At 36.2% G+C, this 18,477-nt stretch overlaps 1 protein-coding gene across 1 annotated transcript; it reads right to left on the minus strand.

Annotated features, from left to right (window-relative positions):
* Positions 1-1,317: 1,317 nt before the first annotated feature.
* Positions 1,318-9,035, minus strand: LOC141643098 (pumilio homolog 1-like). Its single transcript, XM_074452127.1, has 9 exons — positions 7,800-9,035; positions 5,507-6,987; positions 5,287-5,428; positions 5,079-5,186; positions 4,517-4,729; positions 4,319-4,429; positions 3,664-3,858; positions 2,806-2,980; positions 1,318-1,860 (listed from the first exon to the last, which is right to left on the minus strand). The coding sequence occupies exons 1-9, from the start codon at positions 8,412-8,414 to the stop codon at positions 1,793-1,795; spliced, it is 3,108 nt and encodes a 1,035-aa protein (XP_074308228.1). The 5' UTR covers positions 8,415-9,035; the 3' UTR covers positions 1,318-1,792.
* Positions 9,036-18,477: the final 9,442 nt, after the last annotated feature.

Raw genomic sequence — 18,477 nt, forward strand, 5'->3', positions numbered from 1 at the left:
AAATTAAGTCTTTGCTAATTGATGGAAGAAAAATTCTTGTGTCCTCCGGGAGGACCGTTCTCCTTACACCTAACCTTTCGGGAGGACCGTACTCCTTACACCTAACCTTTTATAATATTTTATTTGGTGGATTAATTTTAGGTGTGAGGAGGACGGTACTCCCTAAGGACACAAGAATTTTTTGACGGAAAGTGTGGAATAGTAAAAAAGAAAAGTTTGGGAGGGGCAAAATATTAGTACTCCTTCCATACCAGATTAATGGTAACACTTATCTAATACGGCCGTATCACACCAATGGTAACATTCTTTATTTGGCCCACAACATTACCAAATTATCTTTATACCCATTTGATATTTACACAAAATGCAATTACATACTCACCTATTAACCCACAATTATACCCACAAGGCCACAATTACATACTCCACCTATTTTTTCCCTCTTTACCCTTACTTTTACTCTCTTCTTAAAAACACCATTTACACAAAATGTCATTATATACCACATCTACCAACCCAAATTGCTACGATTATCATTTCCTCGTAAATGAAGAACTCGTAAAGGAATGTTGAACTTATACTAAATTTGGGGTTTCGCATCAAAAGTAAAAGCTAATGCGTGATGCCCGTATTTTTTTCCATCCTGTTATCTCTGCACATTAGTAGTCAAAAGAGTGTTTCCGTACTACCCAAGATAGAAATTACGTCGAGAACTATACCTCCCATGACTCATTTTCGAAATAAATTGAAAAAATCAAAGAAAAATAGCTGAATAATGAAGAGCAAACGTCAGTAGCATGGCGTATTTATGAAAACACACAACTTAATGAGCGGTGTTACAGAATAATCAAAATCAATCAAGTGTTAAGAGAACAAAACACAACGCTAGCAACACCTTCCGAACACAAGCGTATCTTTTGTCTCATTGACACACGTTAAGCAAAGTCTCACTTTCCTAAACATGCTTTGATCAACTAAAGCAATCACATTAAACCCAGGATCAACCAAGCCACACAGGATGATACACCTTCAGCACAGAGACTTGAAACACTGAAATGCATCCGTCTAGTAGGCATCAGGGTATTCGGTTCAGAAGATCTAGTTTTAGTGTTTTACAAAATTAATACCGAGTATATACTAGTAAAGTTTTCTACAATACCATTATTACCATCTTTAAAATATACCCAGTAAAACTAGACAGCAGAAATAAAATCTTTTCTGCATTTGCCAGTGACATTCACCACCCAAACTTGAGTTTAGTTTAAACAACTAAAGTTTAAAGCCACTAATAAAAACAAACATACAATAACATCAAAGTGAAGAGGAAATTGTTCTTTCAAAGATAAAATTGTCGATCCGGTACACGTAAGGGAAAACTTATAGCCTCTTAACCCTAAACATCAAAGGCTCACTCTTTCTCCAGCAAGCAACATTTTGTACAATCACAAGTCACAATTTTCACTAACCTCCCAACATTTTCTCTATACACCCTCAGAACTTGTACAGTAAATTTAGTCTCTTCTTTCTCTGCAAGGGGGCATCCGGGTACCTCTTGTACCATTTGAGCCTCTCAAAACCTAAAGCTGGTTCTAGGTATTATATCCTCAAAAAAAAAAAAAACCTACTAATTTACATGTTCTCAAGTACAAGCAACAAACTTTTATTTCTCGTTTAGCTCGCGTCCAACCTAAATAAATAGACAGGAGCCATAGTAGGCATAAAGGAAAGCAAAGCAAAGGGTAGAGAGCCACACTCAAACTAGCCTCAGTTAGCTGTACAACGTCTTTCACTTCTATGCCATTGGGGCCGGGGCCGGGGCCGGGGCTGGGTATCCAGGAGTCTGCAAACTGATTCTCCTCTCTGCAAGATAGCCAAGTAGCAAATATAATGACAACGATATTAAAACATGTTCGCGGAATTGTAATACTACATCCATCCCAAACTTATTCTCCCCATTTGATTTTGCTCGTCAGTTCATTTCAACTTTGACCATTTTCCTCATACTCCTTCGTTCCACTGGAATCTTTGCACCAATCAAATTTCTCCTCTTGATAATTTGAAGAGTATGAAAACTCCAGTGGAATATAGAAATTATCAATTTTCAGAATTTTTACATTTAGAAGTATTATAAACAACTTCAAGTGAATCATCTACAACGATATTATAGCACTATTATTTGACATAAGGATACAGTGACAAACAATGTCCTGCCAAGAGTTGGGGTTTGAATCCCATCTACATCAATAAGCACCCTAGTAGCTTTCATTAAACCAAAAAAAAAAAAAGTAGCCGTCTAGGATTCCACATGAGATGATGAGAGTAGTAACAATGATGAAAAACCTAGGTTTGAGACTCTGAGGTCCATGCTAATTGAAAAGCAAGCAAGTTGTCTATTCATTTTTGGATTTACTATATTTGCATTTTATAGGACATTCAATCCAATTAACTACTCCCTCTGTCCCGGTCATTTGTTGTTCTATTCCACTTTGGGTGTCTCAATCAATTGTTGTCTTTTCTATTTTAGAAATGCATTTGATAAGCAATTTGATCTTTCACACTTAATTTAGTTCACTTGTCATTTAATAACTGGCTCACTCCTCTTTCCTTGGTCTTTGTGCCAAAGCCAAAGGACAACAATAGACCAGGACGGAGGGAGTACACTTTTATTTTGAATAAGATATAACACGCGAAAACATTTTCATATAATCATGGTCCCCAATCTTCTCTTGGAAACTTTTGTCAAGTGAAGGAAGGCGGTACAAAACAGTACCAACAATTGCACACAAATAATACAAATGCAATTACCTCCAGCAGCAACAAGTTTCTCTACACGAGCAACAATATGCTTTCCATAGGTATACTTCTTCAGTGCTGTCAAATGGTTTTTTATTCGTGAGAGGATAACCTCAAGCTGCTGGTCATCGCAAGTTTCCAGCACTTTCTGTACAACATAGTTCGCAAACTGGTCTTTCATCATCACCTGAACAAAAATTATCAATCAGAAAAGAAATTAGCTTGACAAAACCCAAAAGGCATTCAAGATGGAAACGTGATAAAGTTTCCTTCCTAAACTAGTTGTCGACTTCAGAATTAGCGAAAACAAACCCCCACTTCCCCCCACCTTGCGCCTTCCAGAAAACCAACCTACGATTTCAGCAGAAATCAACCAGGTGGTCACCCCAACAGTTATACTAGATTTCAGTCAATATAGGATTCAAGAATTGACTGCATATTCACAAATGTTCAAAATTCTTCGAGAGATTATAGTTGTTGTACCTAACGAGATCAGAAGAACTGTTGTTACTCTATTTTAGAGAACAGGTGGCACTAAGCAGACCAAAAGACCAACTTCCGGTTTAGAAAAGCAGGAAGGTAAAATATTGAATGCTCTGCCATTCATCAAATATCTTCTCTGGGACATCTATTGCTTTTGAGGTGACGAATTTGATTAATGGTTATTTTGGGAGCCTCTGCTCCTAACACGAGTGATGACAAAACAGCCCAAACAAATACAAAGCTAATTAACAAGGGAGACTGGAAGAGAATCCAATAAATGGGCAATCCTGGTTCATTACTCGGGAAAGTTTCGACATTTTAGTCAACGCTCTAAAATCTACATATATAAATAAGAACTAAATAATGGTTGAACTAAATGGTACAAACCTGGAGCGGCTCATTGTCATCACTAGATCCAAGCATTTCATTAACGATGTTAGAGCGCTCTGTTGCATCCCCAAATGCAAGGCACTTCTCTATAACATTTGAGGCAAATTTCTGCTGACTCATTTGGACTATCTTCCCAGTCAATTTGCTTATTATAGCCGTGCGTTCATGTGGCTTTCCGTGCTCTAGTACATGCTGTAAATATCTAACAAGTCAATGACATGTACAAATATACAAGCTACAAGATTACGTAAAATGCATGAACCCCATATCCCCGCAAGGATAACAAAGACACAAACATAGTCAAACAATTATTCTGCATGCGCCACAGCCTACAAAATCATAGATGCTATAGATACACCCCCAATGAGTCCTATACGTGCATGGATTAAAGACCACTCAACCTAACAATTCTTGCCGGATAAACGTATAGAAGTCACAAGACTCCACATTTGTATGCAAATAGTATTTACTACGCTAGGCCTCTAGCCATTAATGATGAACCAGCTCTACTACTTTGATGTGAGGATTTTACAAATATAAATTATTAAATAAAAGTGAAAAAACTGTCATAACTAAACCAATTGGTAACAGATTTAATCTATTGATAACACACTAATTTTGTTACTTCAGAAAATAGCTTATTAGAACAGACCTGAACAACATAATTTCCATACTGGTCCTGGGCCAGCATGCAAATAGACTGCATGATCTCATCCATCACTATACGCTGGGTTGTTGGATCATGGCAGTGTTCCAGAACTCTCTGTTCATCAAAACAGAATGACAACTTTTAGCATATTCACCCTCCATTTAATATTAATTTGAAAACAAAAAATGTTTACTGCATCACCTGAATGACACGACACCCATATGGATGAGTTGACAAGGTCAAAATTTGATCGTAAAAGGTTGTTATGATAAATTGGATAGCATCTTCAGGAATGCACTCAATGCACTTTTGAATCACATGGTTTCCATTTTGGTCACGTACACAGCGCATTATGTGCCCATCTAGTTCCACAACCATCTTTTTCTGCTGGTCCAGATCAACAACTTCAATGGCCTGTAATAAGAAAGGGTAAACTAGTAAGAAATCCATGGACGCATTGAGGAAATCCTTCTAAGCAGCCATTGCCCTTGTGAGTCATCTTGAATTATACTGTTATTGAGAATATCCCTATGGAACCAATACTAGCAAACCGCTAATGTAAAAACTGAAAGGAACGGATATCATCTCCAAGCACCCATAGCTCCACAATAAGAAAGTAAATCTCATCAAAATTAAGCCTTTTAAACATGGTAATATTATTTCAAGAACCTAAATTTCAGTAAAGATTGGGAGTTTATAGTGAGCTGAAATTGTCAAAGTAACAAAACTACAACAAGACTACAGAGAGTGGTCAAAAGCTTACCTTCTGGATCACACGACAGCCATACATCTGAAGGCTAAGTGTCAGAACATGCCCAGTCAGTTTTTCAGCCAATTCTCTGATTTGTGATGCAGTGCCATGCTCAAAAAACTGAAAAGAAAGGAATTGTTACCAATTATCAAGAGTTTAAAAAACTAGAATGCGCAAAAAATGAACGTCACAATACAAGCAGTAATTACACTACAATTACCTTTTGAATAACATAGTTACCAAACACATCTGTCATTAGTGACAATGCTTGAGGGGTGATTTCATGGAAGACCATATTCTTCTCCTCAAGAGTGGCTGTTTCGAGCTTCTGCTGGATGAAACGACTCCCATATTGGTCAGCACTGTGATAATTAGATGAAGGGATTAGTATTTGAAAGCTACCTTACCATGATAAAAACAAACAAGAAATAATTGTAGACCTGAATTCGACAACATGATCAGCAATTTCACAGAGCTCAAAACACTTGGTCTTATTGCTTTTGAACTCATCGAGTAAGGAAGATCCAAAACTTTGCTCCATGAAGCCACCAGCTTCAGACCGCCAGTTCCCCATCATCCCAGCAGCCAAGTTCCTCATACCAGTAGAAGGAAACCTCATGTTCCTCTCGTGTCTTAAGGGACTACCAGGTCCCACAGGAGAGTTAGGAAGAAGTGAATTCGATAGATGATTTCCACCGTACCCTGTCCCCATCCCAAATGCTGGATTGCCATAATAACCATGATTCATTCCAGCAGATTTTCCAAGGTAAGGCCTACCAGAATCTGATTTCGGGGAGGACAGCAATGTCCCAAGATAGGCTTTCTGGAGTGCTAGGAGATTCATGTAAGAATTGCCTCCATCAATTGAAGGGTCTCCAAGAGCTGCCAACTGGGCAGCAGCCGTATAATCACCTGATGATAGATAGTGAAGATACAAGGGATCCAACTGCGGTCCCTGAAGACCACTCCCTGGAGAGTGATTTCCTCCTCGACTAAAATTTTGCATCCCAGCAGCAGCCATTAAGTTTGCTCGTGAAGACAAACTACCTCCCATACCTCTAGAATCCATGCCACCAACACCAATGGCTGTAGCAGCAGCATTTTCAAATAAAGGTGGCAACGCACCACTACCAAGTTGGCCAGCCATCATTGAATTCAGTGCAGGGTTAATATTGTGTCCACTCAAACTGTAGTTGGGAATAGCTGAGCTTGGGCTACCAACACTCTGAAAGTTTGAAGGAGAATTTGGCCCACCAAGCATGTGATGATCAATTAACCCATCAGACCTCAGAAAGTAGTTCTGATCAATGCCGCCTTTTCCCATAGTTGAATATGATCCTTTAGCTGGAAGGGATACTGACTGCTGGTGGAAAGGCACATAGTCCACAGAATTCAAGTGTGTATTCTTCTTCATATGGCCAAGATCCCCGTGTAAATTGAAAAGGTTTTGATGGTCACCACGCTGAAATTGTGACCTCAGTTGCCTCTCCTCGTCCATGTGTGGGTCTACAGAGAGGCTCATGCCCGACAGAGCGGCGACAAGATCTGAAGTAGTACTTGGACCATTTGAAGAGCCATGTAGTGCAATTGGACTGTGGACACTTCTTTTGTCCATGGAGTTGACCCTTCCTTCGCCAGCTGTTGGTATCCGAGGACTAGGGGCTCTAGCTATAAGCTGAGGGTCGGGAGTTGTGCTCCTCGACAAGGAAGCACCTAGAGCAGAAGCATAACTAAGAGCAGCTGAGACACTAGCATTGTGGTTTGCTGAACTGCCTTGTACGTCTCCAGAAGTACGGAGAGCGTCTGATGGGGACTGAGGAGCTAATTGAGCCTCTGAAACAGATATGGTCTCATCAAAAGCATTGCGGCTAGCTGGGCGAGAAGGAATTCTCGGTGCAGAGGTTGAATGATTCAAATCATTCTGTATTAGAAAGTAATTCAAAATCAGGGTCATAGTTCTATAGCTCTGGCACAAATACTTATTCTAGACATAAAATATCAAGAAATCACAAACATTCAGGAAGTTGCTAAACCTGAAGGCAAAACAAAAACAAGACAATCTTTTTCATTACATTCAATAAACCACGAAAGCCTTACCAAAGCAATATTTTAAATAAAGACACGGGATATCGACCATCACCAATGCCTAAAAAAGTATAACAAATATGCACCAAGAACAAAGTCCAGTCACTGTTAAACCTATGGCCTTGAGTCATTCACTTCATCATATTGACTGTATCAAAAAAAGATACAAAAACTTCAAGGACTAATTTCGCTTCTTAACTCTACATATAATCCCTCCAAAATATTCATTGACTCTACTATTCAAAATAACACTGCCTAACAAGAATAAGAATACTACATGTATATAAGTAATGTAAGTTGCCATACACCATGGCCCTGATATATAATAGTGAGATAAATCACCAAATAAAAATTATAAAATTAAAGCTTCTCACAAAGAAGAGACAAATAAATCAGAACACCATAAATCCAATATTCCAAGCCATCGGAGACACGAAGTCAAAGGCGCTAAAAATAGATTGAATATTTTCAAGGGTTGAACCAGTTATTCAGTAGATTAAGTAGCTACTGTATTAAATTAGAAGCACTTCACGCTCTGCCATTGATCCAATCAAAGCAATAACCATTAAACTCACATAAATCCCTAAAACCTCAACTAACACAAAGATTCAATCTTTTATAATAAAAAGAAGACGATTCGAAACACACCTGGATAATTTCAGCAATACTTTTCTGCCTACTTCCTAACCCTAACCCTAATCCAGGTAACCCAACACCACTCCACTCATTTTGCCCTCCTCCATCAACACCATTCTCCACCAATCCTCCGTTAAAACTCGGTTGTTTCGCAAATAACGAGTTATCAAACCCATGATCACCTTCCCCAACACCACCGCCATTTCCATTACTAACACCGCCATTATTATTAACACTATTATTATTATTACCGTTACTATTATTCCCCACTTTTCGCCTATCTCCGATCCCACCCAACCCACCGCCGACGCCGTGTGCGCCGCCTTCCCACCGCCTCGCATACCGCCAGTCCTCCTTCGACAACAATGGCGGGGGTAACCTAGGGTTCAGATTAACGTTGGAATAATAGTAATTTATGTAAGCAGGATCAGACCGAAGCTCATCCTCGGAAATCTCGCCGGCGCCAGAAAATATGCCGCCGATAGCGGCGAGTGAACCGTCGATTGTCGGCGGCGCGGACGGACTTCGAAAAACGTCATAATTTCTCCCTAATTCCTCACTATAATCGATCGATCGTAACCCTACATCCGACGTCATATTGTTAATATCGTTAATCTCCGTAATCATTCCATAAACAACGAAAAGATTGAAGCTTTTTAAGCTGAAATTAGACAGAAATTACCGATAATTGTAAGTCGAAAAATTAATTAGAGAAAATTGGGTGAAAATTGGAGTATTAGGGTTTTCGCCATTGATGGAAGTGTGAATTAAAAGGGGGAGAGGGGAGTGATAAGGACGAGTGTAGAGAAGTTCTGAGCCATTGGATTAAGAAAATAGACGGCTGAGATTGATTGTGAGTGGTGAGTTTAATGTTATTTTATTACATAAAGAGTAAAGAGGGAGGCGGGGGTTAGTTTGTAGGCTTGTTTAGGGTTTTTATTTTAGATAGTGAGAGAATATGGACTAATATTTTATTTTATTATTTATTATTAGCAATTAATTTAAAGGATGGGAGAGAAAAGGAAAAAGTATATAAAAAATAAAATAGAATAAAAAGTTGCAGGTTTTGGATATTTTGGATATTGGAATAGTTTAGTGTATTGTTTTTGGGAAAAACTGAATCACGTCATGTAAAGGGGGGCAAGTGTCACTAATTTATGGGGAGGTGACAGAAGTAAGAGTAAGTGAATGAATGAGAGTTAAGTGGTTCAGTTCGGGAGCCTTTCAGCATATGACATGTGCGTCTCCCCCTATGTACATGTGCCTTATTACATTTACATTTGGCACAAATTCTCCCTTATGACGGAGGGTATCCGTTGTGACGGTTACCATATTAACTCACAAAAAACCCATAAGGGGTGATAGAAGGAGCACATGAGAGTGCGTGCCCACCTTGTCCCCTCTACCCATCTCCACTCACAAAATACCCGTCGCAAGATCCGACCCGTTACAAGGGAGACCTACTGTACATTTGGAGTTGCCGCTATCGGATCGGTTATTTGTTGTCATATTTGATTTTGAGGTGTCTTAGTTAGTTATTATTTTTTTATTTTAGGATTGCATTTGATGAGAAATTTGATCATTTACACTTAATTTGGTCCACTTGTCATTTGACCGAAACCAGAACCGGTTTGGACCGGAACCGTAATCGACAAAAATCCTGGACCTGGACGGGCCCGGACCAAATTAAAAAAATTCTTCTCCAGGACCGCCGGAATAATTCCGGTCCAAGACCGGATGGGAATTTCTACTTTTTCAAATTTCGGTCCAAATGGAACGAATTGGATCGGTTGGACTGGATTAAGTAAGCATACAATGTTTTTTTTAAAAAAAAGTATTTTAAGAAAAAAAAAATCAAATACTAATAATAATTCCGATTGGACCGGACCAAAAACCGGAATCTAAAAAAATTGGATCGAAGACTGGACCGGAATTTTAAAATCCAGTTATGGTCTGGTATAGTCCGGACGGTCCGTTAGATTGTTAATCTTATGGTATAAATTCTAGAATGATGAACGCAAAGAGTTACCGAGTACTCTTGGAACCATTTGAGTGTTAATCTTATGGTATATGCGTATCTTATATTCAAAGCAAGATGTCTCGTGCTTTTGGTTGAAAAGGAGATCGAGAATGTAAATCATTGATACAGAATAGGTTGATCATTTACTTTTACCAACGATTTAAGTTGACACTAATGTGTTCACTTAATATGGTAAATAGAGAAATCTTTGAAGAAATTCAAAGAGTTCAAAGAATCACGATCTAGTCGTGATGGGATTATCAAAGTGAAGACTTTGATATAAGTCAAAGGAAATGTGATATAGTATCACAAATTAATCTCTCTTAACACGCATTATGGGATAATGTGTGGTTAGATAAAAAATCAAACGCTATTCGATATGGTTTTGACTTCAATCAAGTTACTTTGAGTGACTTGATCCTTTTGGGGATTTTATCATTTTGTCTAAATTATTTTTCCACTAAATCTAAAACGAATCATATGAGATATGAAATGGTAGGGTACCATGTTTGTAAGTTTTCAAATAAACAAATGCTCATTTTTCCTTATTACAATCACGAGTACAACGGGTTTGTGACTCGTGAAGCTGTCTTTCTAAAATACAAGTTTATTTCTAGAAAATAGAGTGGGAGAAATTATTCAAGAACCACAAAGAATGTTATGTCGACATGAGACGTTTTGTGTAATACGTTGTTTCTTCAAAACCTAGGAGGTTAAAGTCATCATTTGTTGAAAATGATGAATTAGTGTTACTTTTAAGAAAGTAAAGACCTTACAACTTACAAAGAAATTTTTTGATTCAAGTTACTTCTGGAAAGTAATGTGAATTCATGACTTACATGAGAATGTTTAAGTCACAACTCAATACAAGACTTAGAGTCATGAAAATCCGAAATAAATTCCAAGTGAATTGTTTGATATCAAAGCTTGATTGGTGGCAAAGGGTTTTGCACTAGTTGACATGCTTAAGTCTATTTGGATCTTCTTAGGGATTGTGTTTCATTATGATGATATACATATAACAAGTGAATCTAAAAACCCACTTCTTCAATTAGAAGGAATGTATTCAATACATGTCTTGAGTTTTGTAGATTCTTACAATCCTAAGATAATGTGAAACTTAAGAGAGGGTCTTAAGTAGGACATAAATGAGTTGGAATCAATATTTTCATCATGTTATAAAATTTTTCTCGATAAGTCGAGAAGTTGTGTTTATACATGTAGTTTAGTGGGAGTTACGAAAATTTTAATTAGTCTAATATATGGATGACATATTGATCATTGCGAATGATTTAAAACTTTGAAGTAATATAGTAATCTTTAATATCTAGATTTATGTAGATAAATCCACATGATATTAATGTCAAATAAGGAGTCTTATGTTGATAAGATTCATGACTAATTTAATTGATTCCATTTACTTCCGCTGTCGAATCAATTAAATAGGAAATGATGTATAAAACTTCATATACCTTGAGTATGATGAATTGTTTCAAATCGAATTTAAGTAATAGTTATCAAGTAAGCCATAAAAATTACTCTTAAGTGTTTGTAGAAGCATTAAGGATGTAAAGCAAAGTGTTTTTGATGCAATTTTGTGTAAGAGTGTTACACAAATGACAATTGACAATTGAGATTGCGCATGGTTTCCGACAAAACCATAATCAAAACACATTAGGATGGTTAAGATACCATTGTGGCTATATTATTTAAGAAATAGATTTTCTAGAATCGTTCTAGGTAATAAAGAACAATGAGAAATATTTACAACGGAAATTGAGTACACTTGCAATCATGGGATGTGCAAGAGGGATAAGTCCCGCACACTGTGAAAACAGTGGGAACTATTTTAAGGCAAGAAAGCCTATGTCTAGATTGGATCTAGACACATACTCAGAAAGTTTTGTAATGCAAATGTATGCATTACTAAAGGAAAATAAGTATGTAGCAAGGTTGAGCAGGGAGTTGCTAAGACCTACTTACAATGCCTATTCATAGGCTTAACATGATGAGTCATGTCATTTCAATTAGATTGAGATGAACGACTACATACAAGATCAAATTAGATTATAGAATATGAAATAATAATCAGGCATTGACTATTCATATGTGATAATCACATTTGTCGTTCGAGTTTTACTTTAAAACTCTTTTATTATACTTTGTTACATCCAAACGGGTTGTATGACGATATTGAACCCCGTTAAAGTGAACCCGGATTAACATAGTATTCGCCCATAGTCACTTGTATGAGGTGACGTCTCGAAGTGACTAGAGTGTGATGCGATTGATGGCAAGTTCAGTGTCATACAGTCATGTGAGATGACTAGTCGATCACATAGGCAGACTGTTAGGAACACTTTGTCGGGCAGTGATCGCTTATAGAGTTCTGGCAAATTTATATAGCCTGGTCGTGGCGAGAGCTATTATAGTATTCTAATGAGTCGATTCTTTTGACTAAAAACTGTTCGCCTAAGATGACACAGTTTCAGATTAGCTTTGACTTATGTTACTACGACCTTCATAAATGGGGTCAAATGGGCATATTTTGGGTTATGATGGCTGTGGCTAGTCAAAGGGAATAGTGCGATAGGAATTGTCTACCCCCTTGTTAGGGTTAAAACAATATCTCAGGGCCACTCGAGGAGTAATGAACTGAAAATGCGTGGCCACGCTCGGAAGGTATCTATAGTAGATAATTCCGGTCAAATAAGTTATTCTCCAGATCGAGGAAACCACTCTCGATATGGTCACTTGCAAGTACAACCCGAAAGACACCTTGTATTGAGTGGGAGATAGTAATAGGACAAGAGAATTGGTGGCGCACACTTGTCGAGGACAAGTGGGAGATTGTTGGAGTAAGTGTCCCCGACAATAATGCGATCACAATTGTCGATCATATTGATCACATATTTAAATCTCATAACAAGAATACGAAAGGGATGATACATTACATATATAGTCAACTGGTCCACACATATCGGTAATGATTGGCTGGCTAGAGTTTGACATTACTGTCGTGCGACGGTGGTGATCAGTTGATCCCTTGAGGTCACACCTAAAGGACGATTCCCTTAATTGAAAAAGGTTAATTAATTGTATGTCGATACAAATTAATTAATTCCTTAAAATTGAACAAATTATTATCATAAGAGAGAAAATGACATCTTATTATAATGTGATTAAATAAGATTTTATTTAGTAATTTAAGAAGTTATAGTGCTAAAATTCATCGGTGTTTGCGAAACACGCGAGATGAGAATGATAAGTTAGTTATAATTACAAGATGTTGTGAATTATACTAACTAGTATTTAAATGACCATTTTATGTGAAAGTAATTTTGAATTACTAGTCAATTTGTTAAATGTGATTTATTTAATTTGTAAATAATATTTAATTTGTTAAATATGCATTTTAAATTAAAACATGACATAAGACATGTCACATGTCACATGACATACAATTGTACAACAACAACAACATCAGAGCCTTAATCCCAAAATGATTTGGGGTCGGCTGACATGAATCATCTTTTCGAACCGTCCATGGGTGCACGCACGCCTCAAAATGCGAATAAAAAAGGGAAGATGAAAAACAAAAAGGAAGAACGAAAATGTAATTGAAAGTCAATGTGAACTTAGGGGTTTTAAAATCGAATTCCGTCTTTCTTTTATAAAAACTTAAAATTTAAATCGAGAGAAAAGATTAAAACGATTTTTAAAAACCGAAATAGAGTGAAGGATCCGGAATGAACCAGATGAAATCTATAAGGAAGTGGTTGGTGAAAAAGTGTAATAAAGGAGAGAAAAATAAATAAATTAATTTCTTTAAATTAAATAAAAAAACACTAAATATGTCAAAAAACATCGGTTTTGTAATAAATTGTATGTACAAGTGTACATACAATTGTACAATTGACAAAAATAAAATGGACTCCATATTACACATGATAACCGAAAATTGGTGGGCAATTTTAGAAGTTTTGACTTATTCATTTGTCTATGACATTTGATAGTGACTTGACTATGACAAAGGGTTACACTAATTAGTCTTGTGAAGACAAAAAGGAAAAAGGAAAAGGTCCTAAAACCCTTCCTACCCACCGGTTTTTACATGTAACAATTGAGAGATTTTTCTCAATTTTATTCATTCTCTCATGTTTTATGAAAAATACAACACTCCCTCTCTTGTTCTTCATAAAAATTATTTTTATGAATCAAATTTGTACAAATCAATCACTAATAATACTAGTAGTAGTATATGAGTATTAGTAATCGATTTTAAGGTAAACCACATTACAAATATCTAGTACATATTATTTTGTGGGATTTTGGGATAGTCTTGGGTGCTACTTATTGGAGGGCTTCTATTTGAAGTCATGGATGATCATCCTAATGTATTTTCTAACTCAAGAACAAATGAAGGTAGGAGACCTTAATTTGTGCCCATTTGGCCGAATTTTTGATGGTGAGAAAACGATTTTCTCATCTCTTGTTATTTAGTTTGCATGCATAAGATCTAGTTTTAATTTTATGACTAAATTAAAATGTCACATATATGAATATGTTATGTAATGGAATTAGTGTATCCTAACAAGTGGTATCAGAGCCTTAGGTTGTTTGCATGCAAATCGGTTTATAGTTTTTCCGAGTTATATGATTAACATACAAAACTAATTAATTTGGTTTTATGAAGATAAACCTAAAAATAACCTTGCATGTTAAAAGTTTCTGGTCCTAAGTAATTTTTAGGACATTTTTGTTTATTTATGGATTTTATTGTTCATTTTATAGATTATTGGCATTAAAATGTGATTCTTATGATAAAAATGTCATTTTTGGACGAAAAATAGCTAAACTTCGATTTTTTCAGTGGTTTTTTTGATATGTTTTCACATATATTATCTACTAATGGCCTGAAAATTTTCACGATAAAATGAGTTATTTTGCTCGAAATATGGATTTTTCAAGTTAAAATCGTATTTAAATGTGTAAATAGGTTAATATGAGTTATATTTCGAATCTGGTCATGGAAATTTAGTATGTTGTCACATGAAATTTTACAAGATGTGTGTAAAATATTTGTTTATAATGAAGTCTTTATGCATGATTTATGAATTTTTGATGAAAAATCACATAAATAGTGACTATAATTAGCAATAATGCTAAAACATACTTCATGACTAAGGAAAAATGTCACATGTTGCATTTTATCATATATTTCAGATCTAAAAGTGAAAAGTTGATGAATATAATTTTTCTCATATTTTTATGGTCATAATTGTTAAAACCGATAAATCGCAACATTGTTTTTCTCGATAAATTTTCGAAATTTTTAACCTAATTTTTGAACATTATGAGTGTCATGGTATTTTTCCAAAATATTAATGAGTTTAAATTTCAAATTTCGAAATTATTTGAAATTTTTATAATTTAATTTGAAATTTATAGCATAATTTTGTATTTTTGGGTCCATTTATGAACAATATTAAGAAATTAAGTTTAATTATTGTCAAAATATTAGTGGAGACTAATTTTTGAGTCCTAAGATGGTTAGAGTAATTAACTTGTACATAAATATGAATTTATGTAATTATTGTGATTTTAACTCACGCAAATCCATGAAAACCGATAAATATACGATATTGGCTCTTAAAAGGCGATTTAGCATAAAATTTGGCATGCTCATACATATTATAATGATGCATTTTATTTATGATTGTCATATTTTAATTTTATGTAATTTTTGAATTATGTAATTTTACTTAGTATGGCCTTAGATTTAATTGATATTACCCGAAATGTATGGGAATATCGATTCAGTTGTAATTACTGTGATCTCGTATCACCGTTTTGTAATTTAACAGATTTATTTTTATTTTAATTACAAATATAAATAGGAAATTATGTAATTCATTTTGTAATTTAATTATTCCGGAGTTCCTTGAAGACGGTGTCATTCGAGAAGGCGATCCATCAATGAAAGTGTTGCCTTGAAATGCGTGCCAAGACCGAAGTTCAAGGGACCAAAGGAGTTGGTTTCCGAATTTATAATAGTTTATTAGATTTACTATTTTAGGAAGGCCATACTAGGATTTTATTTTTATGCTTTGCATTTTATTTATATGTTGCATGGAGCGCTAAATCGTCATAACTAAAACATGCATTTTATTTAATCGAGTAAATCGACCGTGTCAATTATAATTATCGTAGTTCACCGCTTTAGTTCACTTAAAACGTGATAGATAATAAATTGACATGACATCTCGCTAAATAAACAATTGAGACTTAGCCTTACCAAAAATTAGAAACCATGAAAACCCATTTCGTGAGGGAGTGCACTCGGCCTTACCGGGGTACAAACCTTGCTACGTAGGGGAAGTGGGTGATAAATGTCTACCCACCGAATTTATAAAGATAAGGGTGAGGACATGGGCCAGGGGGCGCTTGGGAAACAAGCGTTTGCATTTGTGGAGTCGCCACCAATTTATTATGGAAAATTGGAAACCGTTCGAATAACTCGTGCCATGTCAGGACACAAAGTAGTGACATGAACACCAAGAACTCGTTACCCTTAGCATTCTATGTCTAGAATGACTCTCGTGGATGCCAATGAACACGGATGTTCACAGAGATCTGGAGTAAGGGGTGAGGGTACGTATTTGGAAGCTCTTTTGATCGAACACCTAATCCCGCCAGCCTCGATAGCGGCCTCTACTAATGATTAGGGAAATTATCTATACTCGATATATTGTCGATTATATGTATGCAATGCAACATCCAAGTTTTAATCCTAGCATGTGAGAATTAGACTAAGTCGGTTGACAATTAATTTAGCATGCAATTGGGTCGAAGTAGGATTTAATGTTCAATTATATATGAAAACATGCAAATAAATCATACAAACGCGATAAATAATACAACGAAAGAAAATTACAATAATTACAATGGATTAGGCGATTTATGTCGAGAATACCTTTAAAACGGATGTTTTGAGAAAAAGAATGAAAGGAAGAATTAACGAACAGATCAGAAGGTGATAATACGAATAATAGTTAATTATACGTAAGCTAATTAAAACTGGTCGGCAACAACGGAGTTCGAGACATAACTCATCTCGAACAGCAAAGAGATCGCCCTTTGGAAGAGGCGCAGCGATTCTTTGCGTCTGTTCCAAGGGTGAGTTCTGGCTGTGAAGCCGGAACTGCAAATCGTTAATATTAATTGGTGAATTTAATTGATCGATTAATATATTTACTCGGATGAAAGTGATTATCAGGTTATTTACATGTGATTAATGGTCATAAAAGCAATAAAACATAGATGAGACGGAATTAAACGGATTATTTACATGAACGAATGAGATTAAATATAAACAAATATAAATTAACTAAACAAATTAATTAGTTTAAACATGACGAATTAATGATGAATGTGATGAACAAACGATGAATAACAGGTGCAAATATGTCAACGACGAATTCCAGAGACTCAATATTGATTGAATCGAACCTCTAAAACCCGAATTGAGTTTAATGACGAAAACCCGCAAATATTGGATTATAAGGGATTTAAGTCCGATTTACTGACGAATTATATGCTAATGAATGATAAATAGTGTACATGTGAAATTACTATGCTATTATATCAAAGAATTAACAGGAAACAAACGAAACAAATAAAAGTTTGACGAATTTCAGAGGACGAAGGAAGAAGAAAGGAAGCAGGAACTGCGGCAGCCTCACGAAGAGGCGCAGCAGGAATTGCGCTCCTTCGAAGAGGCGCAGCAGTTGCTGCGTCCTTTCTCGACGGTTTGTCTTCTGGAAATCCGTAAAAAGAGGTTTTAAAGCACGGTTTTAGAAATCGGTTTTAAGGAGGTATTTTCGACGTAAACCTTACATTAATGATTACAAAAAGTAAATAACATTAAATAAAGAGAGATTTACACCCTCAGACTTACATGTTTGACGAAACGAGAAGGACTAAGATATCTATTAGTGATGCTCGACGCGAATGTAACGAAAGTGCCCTCGTAAGAGGAAAACGATTAGATTAATTAAAGTTGATTATTGTGGAGTTGGTCAAATTGGTCGGTCATGCAAACGAGGCTGGTACTCAGAAGGATCCGAGCTTACGTGGTCGAAAGTTCAAGCACGTAGACGCCAAAAAGTAAGAACAAAGGTCTAGAATGCAAAGGGAGAAGAGAAGGGCGGACACTCGCGTGAGAAATATGAGGAACGAAGGCTCCTATTTATACTAATCACGGAATTAGGGTTTAGGAAAGGAGAGAAAGATCCGGAAATAACCGACTTAGGTTAAACGCGGAAACTTGGACAAAAAGAAAACCTTGAGGAAAAGGCGCAGCAGAGCTGCGTCCCTTGGAAGAGGCGCAACACTTGCTGCGTCCTTTCCCGGGTAGGTTCCTCCTGCGCAAGAAAGCGCGTTTGACAACCTGTCGTATTTTAGGCATAACTTTCTCTACAAGACTCTGATTAAGGTGATTTCGGTGGCGTTGGAAAGCTAAAAGAAAGATCTAGAACTTTCTGTGAAATAGGCCTGACCCAAAAAAATCGTTATGACCTCGTAAAACGGGCCTAAAGATCGGGTTATCATTTTAACTAAATGAAATGCACATTTTGTAATGTAAACTTTAAGTTTAGCCCAAAGAAG

Source organism: Silene latifolia, chromosome 2, assembly GCF_048544455.1.
Source record: "Silene latifolia isolate original U9 population chromosome 2, ASM4854445v1, whole genome shotgun sequence".
Classification (NCBI taxonomy): domain Eukaryota; kingdom Viridiplantae; phylum Streptophyta; class Magnoliopsida; order Caryophyllales; family Caryophyllaceae; genus Silene; species Silene latifolia.